Source organism: Cornus florida, unplaced genomic scaffold, assembly GCF_030987335.1.
Source record: "Cornus florida cultivar Cherokee Brave unplaced genomic scaffold, ASM3098733v1 CherokeeBrave_3.0.0_Hap2_Chr01, whole genome shotgun sequence".
Taxonomy (NCBI): Eukaryota; Viridiplantae; Streptophyta; class Magnoliopsida; order Cornales; family Cornaceae; genus Cornus; species Cornus florida.
The window spans coordinates 80,303,954-80,324,644 of NW_026775571.1; the positions used below are offsets into that span (position 1 = coordinate 80,303,954).

At 34.7% G+C, this 20,691-nt stretch overlaps 2 protein-coding genes across 3 annotated transcripts; one reads left to right on the forward strand and one right to left on the reverse strand.

Annotated features, from left to right (window-relative positions):
- Positions 1-530: 530 nt before the first annotated feature.
- On the forward strand, positions 531-6,828 carry LOC132302579 (sm-like protein LSM36B). Its single transcript, XM_059799487.1, has 4 exons — positions 531-638; positions 828-973; positions 6,188-6,301; positions 6,448-6,828. The coding sequence occupies exons 2-4, from the start codon at positions 859-861 to the stop codon at positions 6,492-6,494; spliced, it is 276 nt and encodes a 91-aa protein (XP_059655470.1). The 5' UTR covers positions 531-638; positions 828-858; the 3' UTR covers positions 6,495-6,828.
- Positions 6,829-8,925: 2,097 nt separating this feature from the next.
- LOC132302586 (BTB/POZ and TAZ domain-containing protein 3) lies at positions 8,926-15,298 on the reverse strand. 2 transcript variants are annotated; one of them, XM_059799496.1, is made up of 7 exons: positions 15,010-15,298; positions 14,604-14,711; positions 13,183-13,567; positions 12,724-12,854; positions 11,011-11,317; positions 9,738-10,093; positions 8,926-9,342 (listed from the first exon to the last, which is right to left on the reverse strand). In XM_059799496.1, the coding sequence occupies exons 3-7, from the start codon at positions 13,519-13,521 to the stop codon at positions 9,213-9,215; spliced, it is 1,263 nt and encodes a 420-aa protein (XP_059655479.1). In that variant the 5' UTR covers positions 13,522-13,567; positions 14,604-14,711; positions 15,010-15,298; the 3' UTR covers positions 8,926-9,212. The 2 variants fall into 2 exon arrangements, with proteins under 2 accessions (XP_059655479.1, XP_059655486.1); XM_059799503.1 differs by having other exon boundaries at positions 9,738-10,051; positions 15,010-15,295.
- Positions 15,299-20,691: the final 5,393 nt, after the last annotated feature.

Here is a 20,691-nt window from a genome sequence, read left to right on the forward strand (position 1 = left end):
GTACTCTTTAAAGGAATATAAGAATGACTTTAGAGAGTAAAGTGATCAAATCGGTCGACGAGTATCTTAACTCGGTTAACCAATTTAGCCAAATTGGCAAACCTATAGAATGTTTGCATTGACCGAGTTGATTTAATTTTTTAATACATATTTAAGAATGACTTTAGAGAGTAAAGTGATCAAATCGGTCAACGAGTATTTTAACTCCGTTAACCAATTTAGCCAAATTGGCAAACCTATAGAATGTTTGCATTGACCGAGTTGATTCAATTTTTTAATACATATTTGAAGCACGGATTTTATTTAATTTCTCATTTCCTCTCTCTCCGCGACAAGGTTCCCTTCCGCGAGCATCCATTCTTGACTGAAGGTTAGTTCAAAACCCTGCTTAAATAAATGATGGAGGAGCCCTTGGTTATTTGTTTTGTTTTTTGAGGAAGAAAATTTGATGTGGAATTCAAATTTATTTTATTTTATTGTAATAAGTTATAAATTATGCCAAATATAAAGCCTTACATTGTGCATCGCAGGAGACTGTTGGGTCCCGTATTAGAAAGACAAGTTGCCCTTCGCTTAGGGCATTCGGACTGTTCGCGCAAAACCTAAATACCACTGTAGCAGCGCCGATCACCCACCAGGTATGTTGATTTTCTAGGGTTAGGGTTTTCTGCTCCCCCATCTGTCTCTCAACTAATCCTTCCTTATCTCTTCACTTTCTCTCTCATCAAAAACCCTCCACACCACCATTGGTTGCTTTTATTCTCCTGTTTTAATCCCCAAAGTTGGGTGTTTTGGTTAATATATTGTGATTGATATTCGGGAATCAGGTGAACAAGTTGCAGATTCAGGACAGAAGATATGAGTGGAACAGCAGAGAAAGGTTCTGGAACAACAAAAACGCCAGCTGATTTTTTGAAATCGATTCGTGGCCGACCTGTTGTTGTCAAATTGAATTCTGGTGTTGATTATCGAGGTTAGTGACTTTAATTCTTGTTTTTACTCTTCTGTTCTCATAATTTGTATCTGTTTCCTGTCACAATTTCTTTACCATCTGTGAATGTAAGGGTAATTTTTCACCAGTATTCTTACTGCTTCACAATCTTGTTTGGTGTTGGAAGTTCAACATAGGAAATACTACCTAGTCAATCTGTGTTAGGTTTGTTGAGAAAGTTTCTCTTTTCAGAATAATGAGGATACATGGCATTATATGTAGAACTTTTACACAAATTGCCAAGTCTCCACAGTTGATGAATTGGGCTTAGGTTTTGGACTACAGCTAAGCTGACATGTTAAAGACACTAGCTTAACAAATTTAGAACTTCAAAGTTGAAGAAAGAAGAGAAAAAAACTTAGAATCCCATGAAATCACACTTGGCTTCTCAGTGCATGAGAATATTAGCTACTGGCTCCAAGGTGTTTCTTTGTTCTGTCCTTTATTTGCCAATACATCACTTCTGTATATGATTACTAACAATTAAACTTCAAATCCTCAAGAATAGGTTTGGACCTGTGAAACCCAGAGATTATATAATGGAGCTAGAGTCTTTTGGATGCTATTGGTCCTTAGGTCTTTTTTTTCGTTCTTGTATTAGGGACGCGTTACCCTTTTGGACGCTTTTCTAATATACTTATTACTTATCAGAAAAAAAAATTATACATAACGGAGCTAGAGTACTCATACATTGCTAAACTGACTTGTGTCCAACCAAGGAGCCCATTACTGAGAAACATATCTAGAAAATCTAACCTATGCATAGTTATTTAATTGGAAATAAGTTGCAGATATTGTTCTTTAATCATTCTAATTTATAATTCAAAGCTAGGACAAGTGGTTAGGAACAGGAACATTCATACAAGTTCTAATGCCAAACCAATGTAGAATAGCTATAGGAGACTTAAAATAAAGTATATAACTGTACTTGCTTGATTTCGCTTTCCCCCAAAGTGTTTAGCTACTCCTTGTGCTTGTTTCTCCTAAGAGTCGCTCTGATTCTCTCTCTGTTTTACAAATGGTTTTCTTTTACTTTATGTAAAACCCTATTGCAGATAAGGAAAATTGTTATACTAGGGTAAGGCTAGATCCGGTTTGGCCACAGGTTTACCTTACCCAATCCAACTGTCTTTTAAATTTTCATACATTTTTAGCTATTAAAATTTTAATTTAAGATTTCAATTTGTGAACTTATCTTTCCTTTTTCTACCTTTTTTTGCAAACATTTGTTAACTTTTACCCTTCCTAAAGAAATTTCATCTTCCATTGCTTTTTTCCCAAATGAATTCTCTTTTTCCATTCTATTATATTATATGCCGTGTCTCCCTATTGTTTCTAGAATCTCCCTCACATTTTGATTAGTAACTCTATCTTTCCTAGTCACTTCTATCATCCACCTCAACATCCTCATCTCAGTTATGTGAATGCGTTGTCTTGTTTCTTTTTTAACACCGAACACTCTGCTTCATGTAATATGGTTGGCTGTTAGCTGAATGACCGTTGTATAAAATTTTCCTTTTAACCTGTTTGGTATTTTTTTTTTATCACATAGAATATCACTATCATGCCTCCATTTAGTCCAACCTACTCCAATTCTACTAGTGATATCATCATCTATGCCTGAGCGGGGTGAAGCCAGAGGAAACCCTGGTGGAGGCCCGCAGTGATACTGCCTTGTGAACTTATGAGCCTCAATTTGTTGCGCTGTTACAAATGTTATAATACTTGTTGGTTGGTCAGTGTTAGCCACTCTTTGTTGTTTTTACTGATGCTAAAACCAATTGCCTTTGTTGGATTGCTGAGGAATCCTCCTTTTGAACTGTTTACTTGCTCTGGGCTCTACTCCCTGTCTTGGATGGGCCAAATTGTCCTTTCAGTCTTGAGGGTCTGGTCAGCAGTCAGCTGGCAGCCTTTTCACAAGTCTTCAGTCAATGCCTCGTAATCTGTCTCCGAGTAAAAATTGTCATACACCACTCATAGGTACTCACTTTGTTCACCTAATCCATGACCATGCAAGGAGGATACCTCATAGTCTCCTATAGTCATACTCGTCGACTGTCACAGACTTTTGGACTAACTCAGTAAACTGAGTAGCCTTCTACTCTTACATTATCTTTGGAAAGTAAGTTCCTGTGGAACCTCTCCTTGAAGACCTTCCGGCTCATTTCTGAGATCCTCAATCCTAGTAAATGGTATTTGTTTGCCTTTCATTCATTTTATTTTAGTTGCGGTAGCTTCTGCATTAGCAAGATTGGGCGAAGCCAAAGTTTGACTAAACAAGCAAGAAAAGCCCTTTTTATCTTATAGTAAATCCACTAAATCGTAATCGTAAAGGGCGGACGATTAAGAAAATGGATTCACTAGTGCGCAATGGCTTTTGTGCAGCTCAATCCGTTTCTGGCTGCCTTAGCTTATTATATTATATATATATATATAAGGCCCTTCTTTCTCAAAGTCAAGTTTCTTGCTTCTTGCTTTAGTTTCCAATAAGGCTCATGCAAGGGTGTTCACGTTTTATTTCTGCAACTATTCTGACACTAGTCCACTTACCACTTACAGATTTTGACATTGGGATGGAGCAAAATCTTGCTCGGAAGATTTTATTGGGCTGCAACTGTTGTACTTTTCTTATCGTTGGGCAGGCTGTGTTCCACAAGTTTGGCAACGTGAGTTTGAGTCTCTGAGTACAACAGTTGCAGCCCAATAAAATCTTCCGAGCAAGATTTTGCTCCATCCCAATGTCAAAATTCGCAAGTGGTAAGTGGGCTAGTGTCAGAGTAGTTGCAGAAATAAATTATGTTTAAAACATTGGCGAACGAACCGAACCGGATTCGGTTTTGGAAGAGGCCGGTTCATGAGAGCCGGCCCAAATCAAAACCCTAAATCTGCTCTGTCAAATCAAAACCCCAAATTGGAAGAGAGTTTGAGAGAGGGATCAAGAGAATGAGAGGGACTTAGAGAGGAAACCCCAAATTGGAAGAGAGTTTCTCATGCACCTCCCGAGTTTTAATTTGCTCTAGCTATCAGTCACGATTGCCTCTGTTATTATTAAACAGAGAAAGAAAGTATACGGAGAGAGAGTAGAGAGAGAAAATGGTGATTTGATCCGCTGACTTCTGGCCTGCAGTCCCTCCCTGTATAGAGAGAGTATAGAGAGAAAATGGTGCTTTAGGGGTGTGATATCATCCATTGGATCAGATCATTCAACGGTTAAGATTTGAATGAGTGTTTCATTTCGGGTTGGGCTCGAGCCCAACCCGAGACAAACCTGGTATGAAGTAGGGGTGCAAGTTGGGCAGGCCCAACGCCGAGACCAAACAAGAATCGGGTTCTTCAGTAACTCGTACCCGAATCTTGTTGGGTTCAGTGTAACCCATAAGTTTCACTTTTAATTAAAAATAATAATAAACAAATAAAAAAACTCGCTGCTTAACACGTGCTATAGCAACCGATGTAGTAATAGTAAAGTTTAAAAGAAGTTTTAAGTGAGTGACAGCTGTGTTTAGGCTGTAAGCCACATTTAAATGGTAACTTTTGTTAGGTTTCAGGCCAAAAGAATTAAAAATTATAAAAACTTTGGCGTAAAATACACGCTCCATCAGCATACAAATATGGAGGCATACAACGCGTGTTATGAGTCATCACCTACCTTCAAAACCCTTTTCGACAAACCAGTGAACCACCATTTTTGAACCAGATGCGAAGGTTTCTGTCGTCAGCCGTGTCCAGCAGGAAAGTTGAAGACCGACACATATCTTGTGTCCGTGTCCGTGTCCGTGTCCGTGTCGACATGGACACCCTCGCCAGTTCCGGCGAGTCCAGGTAACACAGCCTCAAAGCCCTTCTTTGAGTCCAAAACTCACCCATCTGCCCCTCTAATGGTTCCTCAACTCATCTGAGAGAAGGCAATCGATGCCTCTTGGGCTTCTAATTAATCCTCACAGTTAGATCCCTCCTGATGCATGGGGACCTCTACTCTCGCTCCCACCCGTTGAGCAGCACATTCCAAAATCCTGACAGTGTCACTAAAGGCTCTACGTGACTGTCAACTCAGCTACATGGTATTTTAGTCCATACTTCCAATTCCCTATCTGCCAAACCACCAACAGTTTGGGTCTTTTTAATTCAATAAGAACACACATGTCATTTGTCTTATATTTAACTGGAAACAGAGTAAAGATTATCATGTTAAACATAATACCATGCTAAAATCTCTTTACGATTCTCTAAATAATCCCCTAACTGTGGATTATGTTTATCTGTTACTTTACCTTGAGCTTGTGGCAGTTTAGTAGCTAGGGCATTGGTGGGTACGAGTAGAATTCCCTATTCAGCTAAGTTAAGAGGTTTAAAGAGCCTAGAGTGACACTGATTTTTGGAACGTATGCAGAAGTTTTCTTTGCAGCATGAGGGATTAGGCCCTACGCTAAGGCTGATTAGAGAGCTGAAGACACTTGGATTGTCTCCTTTTAGTGAAGCTGGTGATCTACCAGTGGTGAATAGGTGGATTTTGGACTTAGAGAAGGCCTATGAGGTGATGCACTGCATTGAGGTGTAGAATAGGAAACTGGGATATTCCTTCTGATTTGAAGGACTTATTGCTGGTGGAAATTGTTGACTATGACTGTGGATGTTACAGAATAAGCTAGGAGGTCCTCAAGGGGAGTTTTTACAAGAGGTACTTTTTAGGTTGAAGATAATGAATAGGGTTAGACTGTGCATGCCCGCATACAGGTTGGCTTAGCCCACCCGGGGCTATTTTTGTTGGGAGGTGCCTAGCACTGGAAGTTTTCTATTCACCAATCTTGGGGTACAGTTGATAACACAACTAAGACTGCCGATGTATCTTAATTCACATATACCATGTAGATGTTATATAGGTATATAGAATATCATATCCCGAATACTTGCTTCATTTTAAAATACAAAACAATGTAGGGACAGATTAAGAAAGTATCTTTGTTAACATCTAGATAAAGCGGAACATTTACAGTTGTCCTATTCTTTTAATGCTTACTGCTTACTGTATGCATCAGATGGTATTGTGTTTTTGGACTCACCAATGTATATCAGGCATGCAAATGCTATGGTTTTTCTCTCTTCTTGTCCTCTCTACACTTTGATAATCTTGTAAAAAGCATGTCTAATTTGCTCTAGATTGCTGGCCTTTTTAACTTTGTTCATTTTTTTATGCAGGTATTCTTGCTTGTCTGGATGGATATATGAATATTGCTATGGAGCAAACTGAAGAATACGTCAATGGGCAGCTGAAAAATAAATACGGTGATGCGTTTATTCGAGGAAATAATGGTAATTGGCAATTATAAGATTATCTTCTCAATTGCCATCTTGTATGAATAAAGATTCTTCATTTGTCAGGAAAATAAAATTGCTATCTTGTTTTACCATAGAATTGATATGGCTATGACTAGGAGTTTCTCTCTTTCTTAATGCAGTGCTTTACATCAGTACATCAAAGAGGACACTGGCAGATGGTGCTTAGGCTCGAGGTTTCTAAGCAGTTCATCTTTAATCACGTCCATCATGACTAGCAATATTTGTAGATTATGTGGATTGCGGAAATGACAATGAGATGCCAGTGAAATATTTGTTAAAAGCATAGGAGTGACTCCTCTTTTCATGAAAGATCGATTGTCAATGCCTTTTTAATGTCAGGCATATTGAAATTGATCCTTGTATGATTACTGCCTTAGCTATGCTAGCATTTTGGTAGTGCTGCTTTAAAGAATTGATCCTTGTACTATGATTTATTGCCTTAGCAATGGCAGTATTTTGGAAGTGCTGTTTTAAAGACATTAATAGGTCATTGCACTGTACATCATAGAGTGATTATTTTTTTCTTGCAGCAGTCAGTTTTATTGCAGGAAAAGAAAATGTCATCTGAATCCGTTTTGGCTGGCATGAACTCTCATACCCCAAAGAAAAGAGGGAATGGAGTTGTAATACAGGGACGGGACACATCCTACTGCATTTATGTAAGTAGACTGCATTTATGTAAGTAGGAGATGATATCACCGCTGTCATTCATTATGATTGATAAAGTCACGATGAAGTTATCTCCCACTCATTATTCTAGAGTTGGATTACTTATCGTTTTCCAAGGGAATTGCAAAAATTATTGTTGGTGCTTTGTAGCAGGATGGAGGTCCAGACTTAGGGATGTTAATTTCTTCCTTCCGACCCGTGGGTTTTCTCCCCATCCTTGACCCTAACGGGGTGGATTTGGTGTTTACCTAAATGAGTTTGGGATGTATATGGTAAAATAATTGAAAACCCAAAGCGGGTTTGGGGCGGGGGTGGATTTAGTGATGAACTTGTCTGACTCCGCCTTGATTATATATGTACCTTTTAATATATATATATATATATATATATATAAAATATTTTTAAGACTTTTAAAAGTGGTCGTTAATATATTAGTAATATTTATTATTTAGTAATTAAAAAGTTGGGTCAATTTATTTATTAGCCCAATTTGAATACATTGGGCAATTTTTTTTTACCACATAATAAAAGGTGCATAACTTGACTTGTTCCCACTGTGCCCTGCAATTAAACGGAATATATGGGGCGGAGTCGGAATTTTGTCTACCGGAGTAAGGATGGGGATGGTATAACAATTACAAATCCGTTCCAAAGTAAAGACGTAGTTAATAAGATAGATTTTCTACTGAGGTGAAATAGGGTTTAGCCAATTCCGTCCCGTTGTCATCCCTTGCTTGCTGCACCTTGTCTTAATGAGGTACTTTCTTAACGAGTTAATTGCTTAGCAATTCATAAGATAAACAAAATTTTGGCTAGATAAGTTAGGTTAAGGCTGACCTAAAGGAAAAGGGGAATTGAACCAAAACACCTCTGCTTTGAGAATGATGATTCTTGGCTCACTTTCTCAGCCAAACTGTCACTACATTCCTTTATGTTGCGTGTTCATGAGCATGGAATCAGCTCCTTCCTCCTTTTAATTGTGCCCTGGAATTGGAATTTGAGAAAAAAAATAGTTTAAAAGGGAATTAATTTTTTTTCCAATGAGACTTTCAGGCTACCAATTCCATGGTTTCAAGTGTAGTCTAAATACAGTTTTAGAGTTAACAACTGAAATCCACAGATACAGAGTAATGCATTGAAGAATTTAAATTATCAAATATGTATAAGCAGTGTGAAGGTCAGCTTTGAGGACTGAAATTTTAGTCCAAATAACATCATGTAGGCGCTTTTTTATTTTATTTTATTTTTTTTGCTCGGTGTTTGGTAATCCCAAAACCAAATAAAATATTTTACAAAGTGAAATAATTTCGAAACCCTAACAAAAACAACTCCCCATAAATCCTCCGTAAATCATTTTACGAACCTCTTAATCTCGACCTCGGATCTTGTACCTTGCTTCTACGAACCTCTTAATCTCGACCTCGGACCTTGTACCTTGCTTCGAAACCCTCCTCTCTCTCTCTCTCCCTCTCTCTCCATGCCATAGAAGTTTTCTCTTTTCAGACCATAACAGAGTCTCTCTCTCTTTAATCCAGATTGACTCTCTCCACACCGTAGAACTTTCTATCTTCAAATCAGACTCTCTTCACACCATTGACCTTCGTGGTTATAAAACCCTAGAAGGAAGTTTTAAATCCCATCTTCCTCCTCTTCAGGAACAAGTATGAATTACCTATCTATATAAATTTTTAATTTTTTGATAAATTATATCAAAATCTATAAAGAACACATAAAATATATGTATAAATTACATTAGAATGTGAAAATGGCACTCATTATAATTTAATTACTTGACCCTTGACAAAGAACAAACCACTAATCATTTATCATATCTTTCTTTCGTTTGAAGTAAATTTGAACATGTTGGATGAGTTTAACATTATGCAGCACTCCATGCAAAGGGGAGGGATACAATCAACACAGTAAAATAGTAAAATGAAAATAAATCCTCCAAAGAAATGCACCCAATTACAAGAAGAAATGCGCATATTTATGTATAAATTCAACCGATATGCGCCATACATTTAATTTAAATTCAAACTTACATAGGCACATCCTCATCATGGATTTATGTATAAATGTAACAAGAAACCACAGATGAAGACTTTTATTCCCGTTTCTTACATTTTTACAGTTTCTACTTTGTTTATGCATAAAGCCAGCCAGCTGAATATTGGCTGAACACTTCTATGAACAAACGAAGTACATATCGAGGTCACAAAAAACCCGACCGTCGAGATGCAAATGGCCCGAGTGAAATCTTTGCCGCCAACACTTTGCTAACCAACAGTTTCCATTTTGCCTCATCTTTCTTGCACTGCTGCTGCATTTTCTCCTTAAAATGCCTAAGACCATGAAAAGACAGGACAGCGTTACCATCATATTTACCACATTTCAAATTTCCCGCAACATTTCATAGGACAGGAGTATAGATTTAAAGAGGGGACAACTTCTAAAAGGAAATGAGAGAAATAATTCCGCCATTAAAAGGATATAAGATTAGTATGGTATTATCAAAACCAATTCCTTGTCTTATAAATCAGCCGTCAGTAGTATCAGAACTTGTAAAAAAGAGGAGCGAATCAAAAATGCAATTTATCATATTGTAACATTCTTAGTTGATTCTGGAAAAATATGAAAAAAAAAAAAAAAAAAAAAAAAATCATGATTACTGTATTCAAAATCATGGGATGAAAAATGTACCATGTTTTGAATCATGCAATCTAAAATGTATGCTTACCTGCAAAGAGGAACCTTGCAATAATCAGGCGCATTACACATGCGGGAATGCAGTTCAAGAAGCTGCCACATGCGCTTGCAGTGCACACATCCACCAGGGACCCGGGTCTTACAATTGGAGAAATGGCGGACTAAAGTCTCAAGCCCCTTGCAAGCTGGGAAACTGCAAACAACCTGGCTTCCTTTCAGCACTTTGTCACGGGGCCCAATTGTCCTGCAACCATCCCTGCATATGTGAAGTAGGGCTTCCATTGCCTCATGTAGTTGTAAGTATACCATCTTCTCTTCAATTTTCTTCAACCTCTCTTGTTTTCTCTGAAAAGAAGAAATGAAATTAACATTCCAGTTTCCAAGATCCTACAAAAAAAATGTAGCCAAAAAAATCAATTCAGTGATACCAGACACCTTATTGGCCTAGATTCAAATGTTTTCTGCACTGCATCTTTTGACGTACTACTTTACCTCCTTGCAGGCATATGCATTTTGGCGTGTGTCTATATCATGAAAAAGAATTACAAAACAGTAACATTTCTTGTACTGGCTAGTCCTAAGGAAACTGTACACTTAAAACTCATTTTTGATGGCCAAAAAGAAAGATAAAGCATACAAAGAAATTAAAGATATTATAGATTATGAAGGGAGTAAGCATAGGAATTAAGAATATAATACGGGAACAAAAACATCAGTAAGAAACCAAAATCCCAGTGGAAACAATAGAAGTTAAAATTTACTTATTGGCAAAGGAAAAAAGAAAAAAAAAAAAAGCAAGAAGAAGAAGAAGTAATACTTTTTTCCAGAACAATGAATTCCGAAGGGGTAAAAGAATGAATATAAAAAATGGGAAAAAACTAGATGTTCCTAATATTGAAAATTTACTTAGTATAACCAAAGAACTTATGGATAATTTTAAGGCTAACCACAAAATCACCAAGAAAAATATGGTTTGCATGCATGACAAACGTATTTTTTTATTCAGTACTCTCAGAAAGTGATAAATTTTCTAAGTCAAACCCAGGACTTTGCTATAATTCTTACTACATACACCCCAAATGCAAGCGTTCTCCACGGATGAAGCAATAGGTTTTCTTAAAGCCAATTAAAAGATGATACACAAAAATCTACCAAATATTTCAATAAGTTATGTAATGCTGTGACTTGGTCCACCTACAAGACATGCCATTGCAACAGATTCAGCACAACCAGGGGCAGGTCATCATTCAAACCATGAGTACATAAGCACTGAAACTTGCTCCAAACAAAGAAAACTAACTTACGGAATCTGCTTCAACAACTGACTCTAAAAGCTCTTGCTCAAGTGCAGGATTAACACGCCTCATTATTTTCCATCCTTCAGTGGAAGATATGGTTTTGAAGTCCCTCACAACAATACGAACACAAATCAAGGATAGCCGGGGTGCATCACAGTTTCTCGCTAACTGAAGCACATCTACCACATTTTCTGTGGTCAGCCAGTTCTGCTCCAAAAAGTGTGCACATAATTTTTTAAGTGATGGTACTGAGAAGGAGTGTGACAAAACCAATAAATGAAGAACAAACTTCTTCATCTCTTCTTCTTCATAGCTGCATTATGATATGAAAGGAAATGCAAGTTGAGAATCATTGAAAAAGACCAAGGTGGCATTGACACAAACTCATAAAACCACAAGGGTATTAGAAATAGAAAGAAAAAATCCATCCCTACTACTACTAATTTAGCTGGAATGGAAATGTAGAACTTCAGTGCTATATATTGTATTCATTCATATTTTAAATAGTGAAAGACAATTCAGTATAAACCCCAGAATTTCCCATAGCTTGGAATGAAATTACTTAAATATTTGAAATCTATGTTGCATGGACTTGGTTATGCATGTCAGATTTATCAATTTCCAATCCAAGGACATGGGGATGTGTTTAAATATTTATATTATTTAATGTTTTTAGCTTTATTATAAAATAATGTTTTATGTAAGACAGAGTGTTCAACATAGTCACTTCACTCGTTTTGAATCAAAATGTAAAAAAATGAATATAGTAGTCAAGTTTATGTACGGCAATATAATAAACTTGAATTAGTTGATATTCTTCTTGTGTACATCTCATAAATATATCATGTACCCATGCAGATGGTATGGGCACTTCACATATTTTCTTTGAAGTTCACGTAACATAGTATGAAATATGTTATGAGGATTAGAGCTAAATGTTGGATTTACCAAATGCTCAAACCCAAGTATACAAGACACATCTACATATTCATAGTTTTAATATTATTATTAGTATTATTTTTATTTTATAAAAAAAACAATGTTTTGACACACATACCATCCATACGACAAAAGGAACACAGTAAGAAGTCTTATCTACAGCAACATAAAACAACTCGAATTATCAGATATGTACATTTTTTACCAAAAATATCTCTTATCCATACCTAAGTGCCTTGTGTCCGCCACAAGAACTTCAGGCTTTTAGAAGAGTCCATGTAACATAGATTTAAATTACAGACCGTGTCATTATTGAAACATCATAGTTATTATGAAGGAAGCTTCGTTTGTTAATCATTACCCTGGGCTGTTGTCAAATGACTCAAGTCTTTGATAAGGAACAACCACACAGATAGTTATCTGTACAACTGATCTCACCATAGCTTCTTGTATTGATAGTTAGCTGTAAAACTGATATCACCGTAGCTTCTTGTAATGACATTGCAGGTCTATTAACTGCTCAATACTGAGGGATTCTAGCACTATTATGTAGTACCATGTGCACGGGTGGGATAAGTTTAAATTTGATGGAGTCAAGACTAATGTCTTCTACAAGACTAGCAAATCAACAGAATTTCATGCCACTTATCCTAATAAGTTTACAAGAAAATAAAACATACGGATGTCAAATTAATGCTTTGATTTGGCACTGAGGCAATACCAAACTAACAAAAAAAATTAAGATAGACAAATGAATGAAGCGAGAGACTTCCAACATACCAAGATGAGTAAAGAAAACGTATGAATGCATAGACAGCCTCACAAGGTACCCCAGGAATCTTAATGCATCTGATACCATTTTTTACTATTGATTGCTGCAGAAAATTCCCCAGTACTGTTGATGCAGCACTCTGCACAAAACCAAAATTATAGGTCATAAGTCTTTTGCTGCGCATCCTTGCCCCCACCCAAAAAATAAAAAATAAAAAAATAAATAATCAATTCATATATCTCTTGGAAAACACTTATACAAGAATAAATAAATACAAATTTCAGCATAGCTTCAGCTGATATCATTTTAGAATTCAACAAAATTTCTTAAGAACAGTATTTAAACACTTGCATAAAACATGTCATTTTAAGCAAAAATATATATACCCTTCAAACAATAGTCTACAATCAAAACATGAGAACAAAAAACGATATTATAAAGGGCAAAGAAAATTTTGATTTACTCACCAGAACAATGGAATGAGCTGGAATAATTGCCCTATTCTCTGTAAGAATATAGACATCTGCTCCCCAACTTTCTTTGAAGAGCTTGTCCCATGTATCTTTTGTTTCCCTTGGGACAAAGCAACGCTCTGCAGGTCTTCTGGGGTAATTGGTTCTTGAACAAAATTTAGCAGGGAAAGGAGGAGGTTTTGGGATATTGCGGTTATGGAATATAGAATTGGTGGGAACTTCCAGAAAAAAACTGTTTGCCGAGGCCCCTTCCTCTTTGTATATATTAAAAGAGTAATTAAAGGTTTCGACATTAGAGGATGAACAGGGGGAATCAAAATCAGGTGAAGCCATCAACTAATGCTATATAAGTGAAACTGACTAAAACTTTCTGTAATAACTGCGTAAAGAAACAAAATGAGATTAGAAAACTTGCTAATTAAAGAAAGGTCTAATATTTACTGTGTTTATTCATATGAATGCGTTAGTAATAAATTTAAATAAGCCGAACATGATATCATGGTTGGATCTTTTTCCCATATGCAATCTGAACATTCATACAGGAATTGGGCAGGAAAACTAAATGTATAAAACAGGAAAAGAATCAATAACAGAAATCCTTCTTAATAACTTGCGGTCTAGACCAATCACTCAAATTGGTTTAGGGGAAACCACTTTGAAATTCCTTGCTCTAAATTCAGAAGTTTTTCCAATGCCCATTAGAATCATTTCTGGGGAGTCTTAAATGATCGGGCACATGCATAAGATCTCAAGCCATTCTTTTTAGTACTAAAAAATTAACAAACAAATAATAAGAATAGTTGTGTCTATCTAGGATCTAGCACCCACTAATATAATGAATTTGATCGATGAATGAATTTAACTAATGGTTAGAAATATAAAAACATATCATCTTCACCAAATTTGCAATAAGATAACACGTGTTAGAAAGGAATTAGTGTATAATATAAAAATATGTAAAGGAATAAAACACAGCCTTTAAAAATATAAAATAATTAATTTGCATAGACAGAACTCCGCACCAGACTAACCCATTTCCATTAAACAATCACAAAGAAAAAACCCACTTTTTTCTAAAATAAAGGAAAGTTGTAGACACAAGAAAAGCAAGATCCAAGGTTTCATTTTTTAAATAAATGAATATTAATAGCACAACAACAACAGATCATACTACTCATGAACTAGTAGATAGAGATGATATTACATTTTCCCAAACAATTTCAAAACAATTTAAGTAATGGATTTGCACCAAAAATCAATCAGATGGTCCAATTGATTGCCCAGGAAACACAACAAATCAAGAAATTAGTTGAGGTTGCAGTATCACTTACAAGATTCCAATTTTCATTTCTCAATCCAAAACTCACACACAAACACACACATAGAGAGAGATTTAAGGAATTCTGCAAGCATACCTTCAAACGATCAATCTGCAGATCTCCTTGAAAAAAATTCGAGATTTGTGAGATTGACCAGAGTTTCAAAGTAGATAGATATACACTAATGCTCTAGAGCTATTTAACCTGAAAAGGGGAAAAAAAATAAAAAAAAATAAATCTGAGAATAACCATCCAAACAATAAAATTTCAAGATCAATCGTGGTCATGAAATTAAAAAATGTGCAGTACAGGTCAATTGAAGAAAATAAATGAAGTATTGAAATTCATCGAATACAGAGACTGAATATGCACTGATTTTCTCAAAACTCTATCATTCTCTTTGAGAATGTATAAAGCAGAATCGAAGCCACAACAAATTGAATTTAAAATCGCGAAAGAAGAAATCAAATGCTGCGAATTGAAATGAAACAGTTTGAATTACCTGATCGACTACTCGACTGATATATATATACACACACGAGACATATATGTGTATATATGTATTATGTATATGTATGTAGTGATTGATTAGAACTTGTTTAGTGAGAGCTGTGAATCAGGTACTAAGACACTATACTTCTCTTAGCGAAGTTTTAAGGCACATCGTTTTAGAGAGTGTGTATGGGGGGTTTTAGAGAGAGAGAAGGGGATGAGAGGCAGACGTGTGTGAGAAAGAGGACGCAAAACTAGTGGCACGAGTCTGTCATGCAATATTGCAATGGGAATGGACAGAAACGGGAAGGTACGCCCCAACCTTACAAATTTATGTATATTTATTAGGAGATTATAAATACACTCCATTTTTAATATATATGTATGTTTAAAGTGAGATTATTGTAATTGATCCAAATTTATGAAATTAAGTTTGTGGTATTTATGTTATTGAGTTTTAATATTAAAATAGAGAAGAAGTGCATTTATGAATAATTGAATTACATTTATTATTTTCCTATTTAGTTTATTTATTAAACAGTCTTTAACAAATTGTTTACGGAAGAATTTGGGAGATAAGAGCTTTCGAACTGCATTCCTTACTTGAAAGGTGTCTGTCCGCAAAAAAAAAAAAAAAATCTTTAACAAATTGCACTATTTTTTACTTTCTTTATTTTTTCTTCTCTTTTCTATGAGAACAAATCTCATTCCTTCTTCTAGTGCTAGCCCAAAGCACAACTGTTTTGACATCTACAACCACCAAATAAAATAAAATAAAACAAATAAATTTCACTTTTAAAGTTTGTCAATCTCTCACATAGAATCGCGACTATTAAACTTGATTATGATAGCGTGTTATTTTATCATTTTGCATACGAAATATTTGCTATCATTTTTGATAGTAGAAGGGCAAAATTGACATTTTATTACTTTTTTAATGATATTGATTATGCTTGTCTCCGACATATGCCTAATTGCCTGAGAAATTGTTACATAAACTAAAACCTCAAAAAAGTAGGTGGGATTATAAAACTAAAAGAGGTCTATGTGAGATATTGACCTCAAAAAGCAAAAAAAAAATGCTGCAAATATTATTACTGCACGGTGATGTAAAAAAATTTACAACCCCCTCTAATTCATGTTAAACCTTTCTTTTTATTCAATTTATTTTAATAGAAATATCTTAATTGAACCGAACCAGCAAGTATCAACGATGAAGAACCGTCTAAAAACAATTTATCTTTTTTTCAGAAACTTTGTGTTTGTTTGTTACAATTATTAGATCGAGGGAGTAGGAAGCTCTCCCCCTTCCTTTGTTTGACTCCCAGACATCTTCACTCCTAAGAAATTAGTTTGAAGGCAATCTTTGTTTTCAAATGATGGTTATAAGAATCACTACTACCCCGTGTTTAAGGGGTTTTTAGGATGCCTTGCTCTTGCATCAAAATAGCTGTAGTATAAAAAAGAAAAAGGTTACTCATGTAAGAAGGTACCTTACTCCTTAAGTTGCCCCTTGGATGTATAGTAGTATAAGTGAACCCTTTACTCCATTCCTTTTTGAATGGTAGATATTATTAATTCTTCAATTATTCAATTCTTTTTTCTTTTTTTTTTTTTAAATTTATATATATATATATATATATATATATATATATATATATATATATATATTTTGCTTAGTCAAATACAATCTTCTTTGTTTAATTGTGGTAAGATAATTGCTTCACAAAATTGCACAACATGACATTTTTTTTTTTTTTTAATTATTTTTTATTATTTATTTTTATTTGGTAAGCAAACATTCATGTCTTCACTGAATTTGAACCTCTAATTTTCTTCTAAGAAGTACAAGTTTGGTATCATGTGTAAGACATATATATTGGGAAGATTGTAAAAAATATATATTCTGTAATTGGCAACTTTCGATGTCAAAACAAGTCCTTGTCGAGTTGTAATTCGAGTTACCATATCCGGATCGACAGCAACTACGGAATTGGAAGGTTTTTCAAAGTTACCATGATTGAAATCATTCGAGACATGTAAGAACAATACTTTAGGAAGGAATCTAAAAAGGTTAGGCCACATTCCTTATTTGGTAAGTTTCAGAATATACCAAAAACAGTGCCTAGAACCTTAGGAATCAAGTCTCGCAGATTTGAACCTGTTCATGATTCTTGGAACAGGTTCAAGCGATTTGAATGTGGCCTAGAAAACATTCTGTCATTTTTGAACATGTTTCCAATTCTTTGAATAGGTTCAAGTCTTCAATATTGGTCTCGAAATACATTCTGCCATCCTTGAACCTGTTCCAAATTCTTTGAACAGGTTCTAGAATCTTAATAACCTATGGAAAGTTTAGTTTCCTGTTCCTGATTTCTTTCTTAGTTGGTTTAGAAGTGTTTCAAGTCTTATGCACGAATTTTATCATATTTTCAAATGGACTAGAACATTTTAAACTCTATATAAAGTGTGTCATACACATAGGTTTATGGGTGGCTTTTGCATAAAAAAAATACAGATCTTTTTGAGAGCCTTTTTGAGAGATATTTTTTATTCCTTCAGAAAATCAATCGGATTTTTCTAATTTTATTTTTGATAGCACACACATAAACACAAGAGTGATTTAGAAGTGTTATTCTCTATCTCAACGGAATTGAAGCATAATTGAAGATTCAGAAATTCCGGAAAAGCAGAATTCATTCATTCTTCGTCAAATTCAGATCTAGAAGAAAAGGGGTGAAGCGATTACACTTTGAAGGGGTCAGAGCATTCGTGGAGTGTTGTCTGATCTACCTGTAACTCTTCTACAGAGATTGAGAGTAAGCCTGAGGTCGAGAGCTGTTGGACGGGGGAGTCGCAAAGCCAGGGATTGTCAGCAATTGGTTTTTGGTAGAACGATAGGGTGTGAGACTAAGTCAAAGTTCGGTATACTTTGCTTCAAACACAGTGGATCGTTTATCTCATGATTGCGAAATCCAACGAGATTTTTCCTGTTATAATTGGTCTATTCTACCAATTGGGGTTTCCTCGATAAAATCCTAATGTCATCTCTCGAACTCTATTTTATTTACTTACACTTTATTTTTACTTTGTGGTTTGATTTTAGTTTTATTTCGGTAAAATTAAAATAAGTAAAAATTAAATAAATGAGCAAGTTGAATCTATTTACCATCTCTTTAGATTATCTATCCATATAATATATTCCATAACCATTCTGCTGCGCATACCCAACATCATGCACTGACCCATTAATAACATGACATGTTGATTAATATGCACTCTTGGTTTTGTGATGGAATTGATTATGACTCTTTGTGAAAAAGAGTGTATTGCGCTTATCTTCCTTAAAGTTTTATTATTAGTATTATTATTATTATTATTATTTTGTTTTATTAAAGATGCACTTGCATTTTTGGCATTGTTACAGTGTGGTTTGTTTAATTTTTCACATTGAGAGACGGTGAATGTCTAAACTTTACATAGAAGAGATTATTGTCGTCTTCAAAATAGGAGGAAAGCTTAATATTTACTCATTTTTTATTTATTGTGACAATAATTTTTTTTTTTTTTTTTGGGTTCATTTACTTGCATTTGCCAATTTTCTTGTTCATTTTAATGCATTTGCCAAGAATATATAGCGACTAACATTATTTTTAATTTCAAAGCAAAGAAAGCATTTAGTATTTATTGTGACATTTAGTGGTATTTCATACACACACACACACACACATATATATATATATATATTTGTTGATATATTTGTGATGTGTTATACACACACACACACACACAAAAAGAAAACAGGATGGTATGACATGATTCGTTTATTGTTTATCATTTTTAACAAACCCAAAATTGTTTATTCAACTATTCAAGTTGATTGTGGATTTATAAATGTAATCACAGTCAATAAAGCTCTTCTTAAAAGTGTGACAAAATTAAAAAGTAATGCGTGAATTTACAGAATTCATTCTTTATCGCTGTCAATTATTGAAAAATGAAAACAATTAAAAACATACAAGCAATGTTTGGAAATTCTTTGGACCTCTGTCCGAAGATTAAATAAATATATATTTATAAAAAACTGTGCTTCAATTTGTTGAGTCGACAATCTCTTGTAGGTCAAAAAATTGAATCCTTTTAGGATCACTCTCATAGAGATTGTCTTGTAATTGAATATACGTGGAATGAGAGTTTGTAGTGAATTATGAAGTGTCCAACACCACTATCATCGATAAATAAAAATAAATTATATTGGGTCAACCTCGAGTGTGAAAAAGTGTGTTGGATTTTGTAGCATTGAAAGGAAAAGATAAGAGTCTGTTTGGCTAATGCTTTTACTTTGTGTTTTTTGCTTTTATCAGTGTATTGTAGCAAAGCAAAAATACGAAATATATTTGATAATGTTTGTTGTCATTTAAATAATACCGAAGCGCTTTTAAAATTGAAACCAAAAGCAGAAGCATCAAAATGATGTTTTTGGTTGCTTTCGCATTGTAACAAAGCACTGTTAAAAAAAAAAAATTCTAAATAAACATTATTAACTAGCCATTCAAATTTTCAAACTTACAACACTTTTTACCAAACACGCTATCATGTTTTTGCTTTAAAAAAATTTTACAACAAATTTACGTTACCAAACAAGTTTTGAAATAGTGTTAAACATACTGCTCCGAGTTAAAATAAAAACACAAATCAACTATGGTTGCCAAACGAATCTTAAATTTATCCATTGATTTTATTACCTAGCAACGTGGGATGTAACTCTTATGGATGTGTAGCAATGAAAGTGAAAGAATAAAAATAAAAAAATTGTCAATAATCGATTGATTTTAATTTTGTTATTAATTAGTGTGACAAATATTGAAATAAACATTTACATAAATTTTATTCCAAGTCAATGCTATCGTAAATCTTTATTGGACACTACTTATGGGCGTCGTAGAAAGAAAAATTAATTGGATTTTTTAACAAATTATTGTTGTTCCCTAACCGACTATGAAAGTTGTGGTGGTAGTTTGGGACAGCTAATAACGTTGGATCGACTTTAACATCACTACATACGACCGGCAAAAAGGGCGGAGCAATCAGAGTTTGACAAGTGGAAGTCTAGGCTAGAGAGAGAAAGTGAGGGGCGGCTACTAGGTACCAAGGTAGGAGCTGAATGGGGACGGTGATGGAAAAAGCTAGCAAAAGCTAACACATCACTATGATATGGATGATGGTCCACTCTGAACTTCATTTCTATATTGGTTTATCTAGTCTCTTTCCAAGTTGGAGTTGTACCTATGGGTTGCATTTTTTTGGGTAAGTTTTTGGGAGGAAATGAGTGTGACAATTTTTATGTTGGAAGGGAAATAAAAATGTTAGGTTGCGTTTGTTTTTAGTAGGAGAAAGAAGAAGATACACTGAGTTACAATACAATTAATTAGGCATTGTCGAGTGACTTAGTTGGTAGAGTGTTCAATTGTTCGATTCGGTGGACATATGTTCTAATCCCCCTCTCCCTAATTTACCAAGAAAAAAAATTATAGTTAGGTAAAGGAATTAGATTTTTTTTTTTTTTTCCGAATATTTTAAAAGTTCGGTTAGCAAGAAATGGAAAATTTTAGGGAAAAATGATTTTTTTTAAAAATTCTTGAGAGAGTTTTACAAACTTACGATAATGCCATTTATTTTATGATAAGTTTCA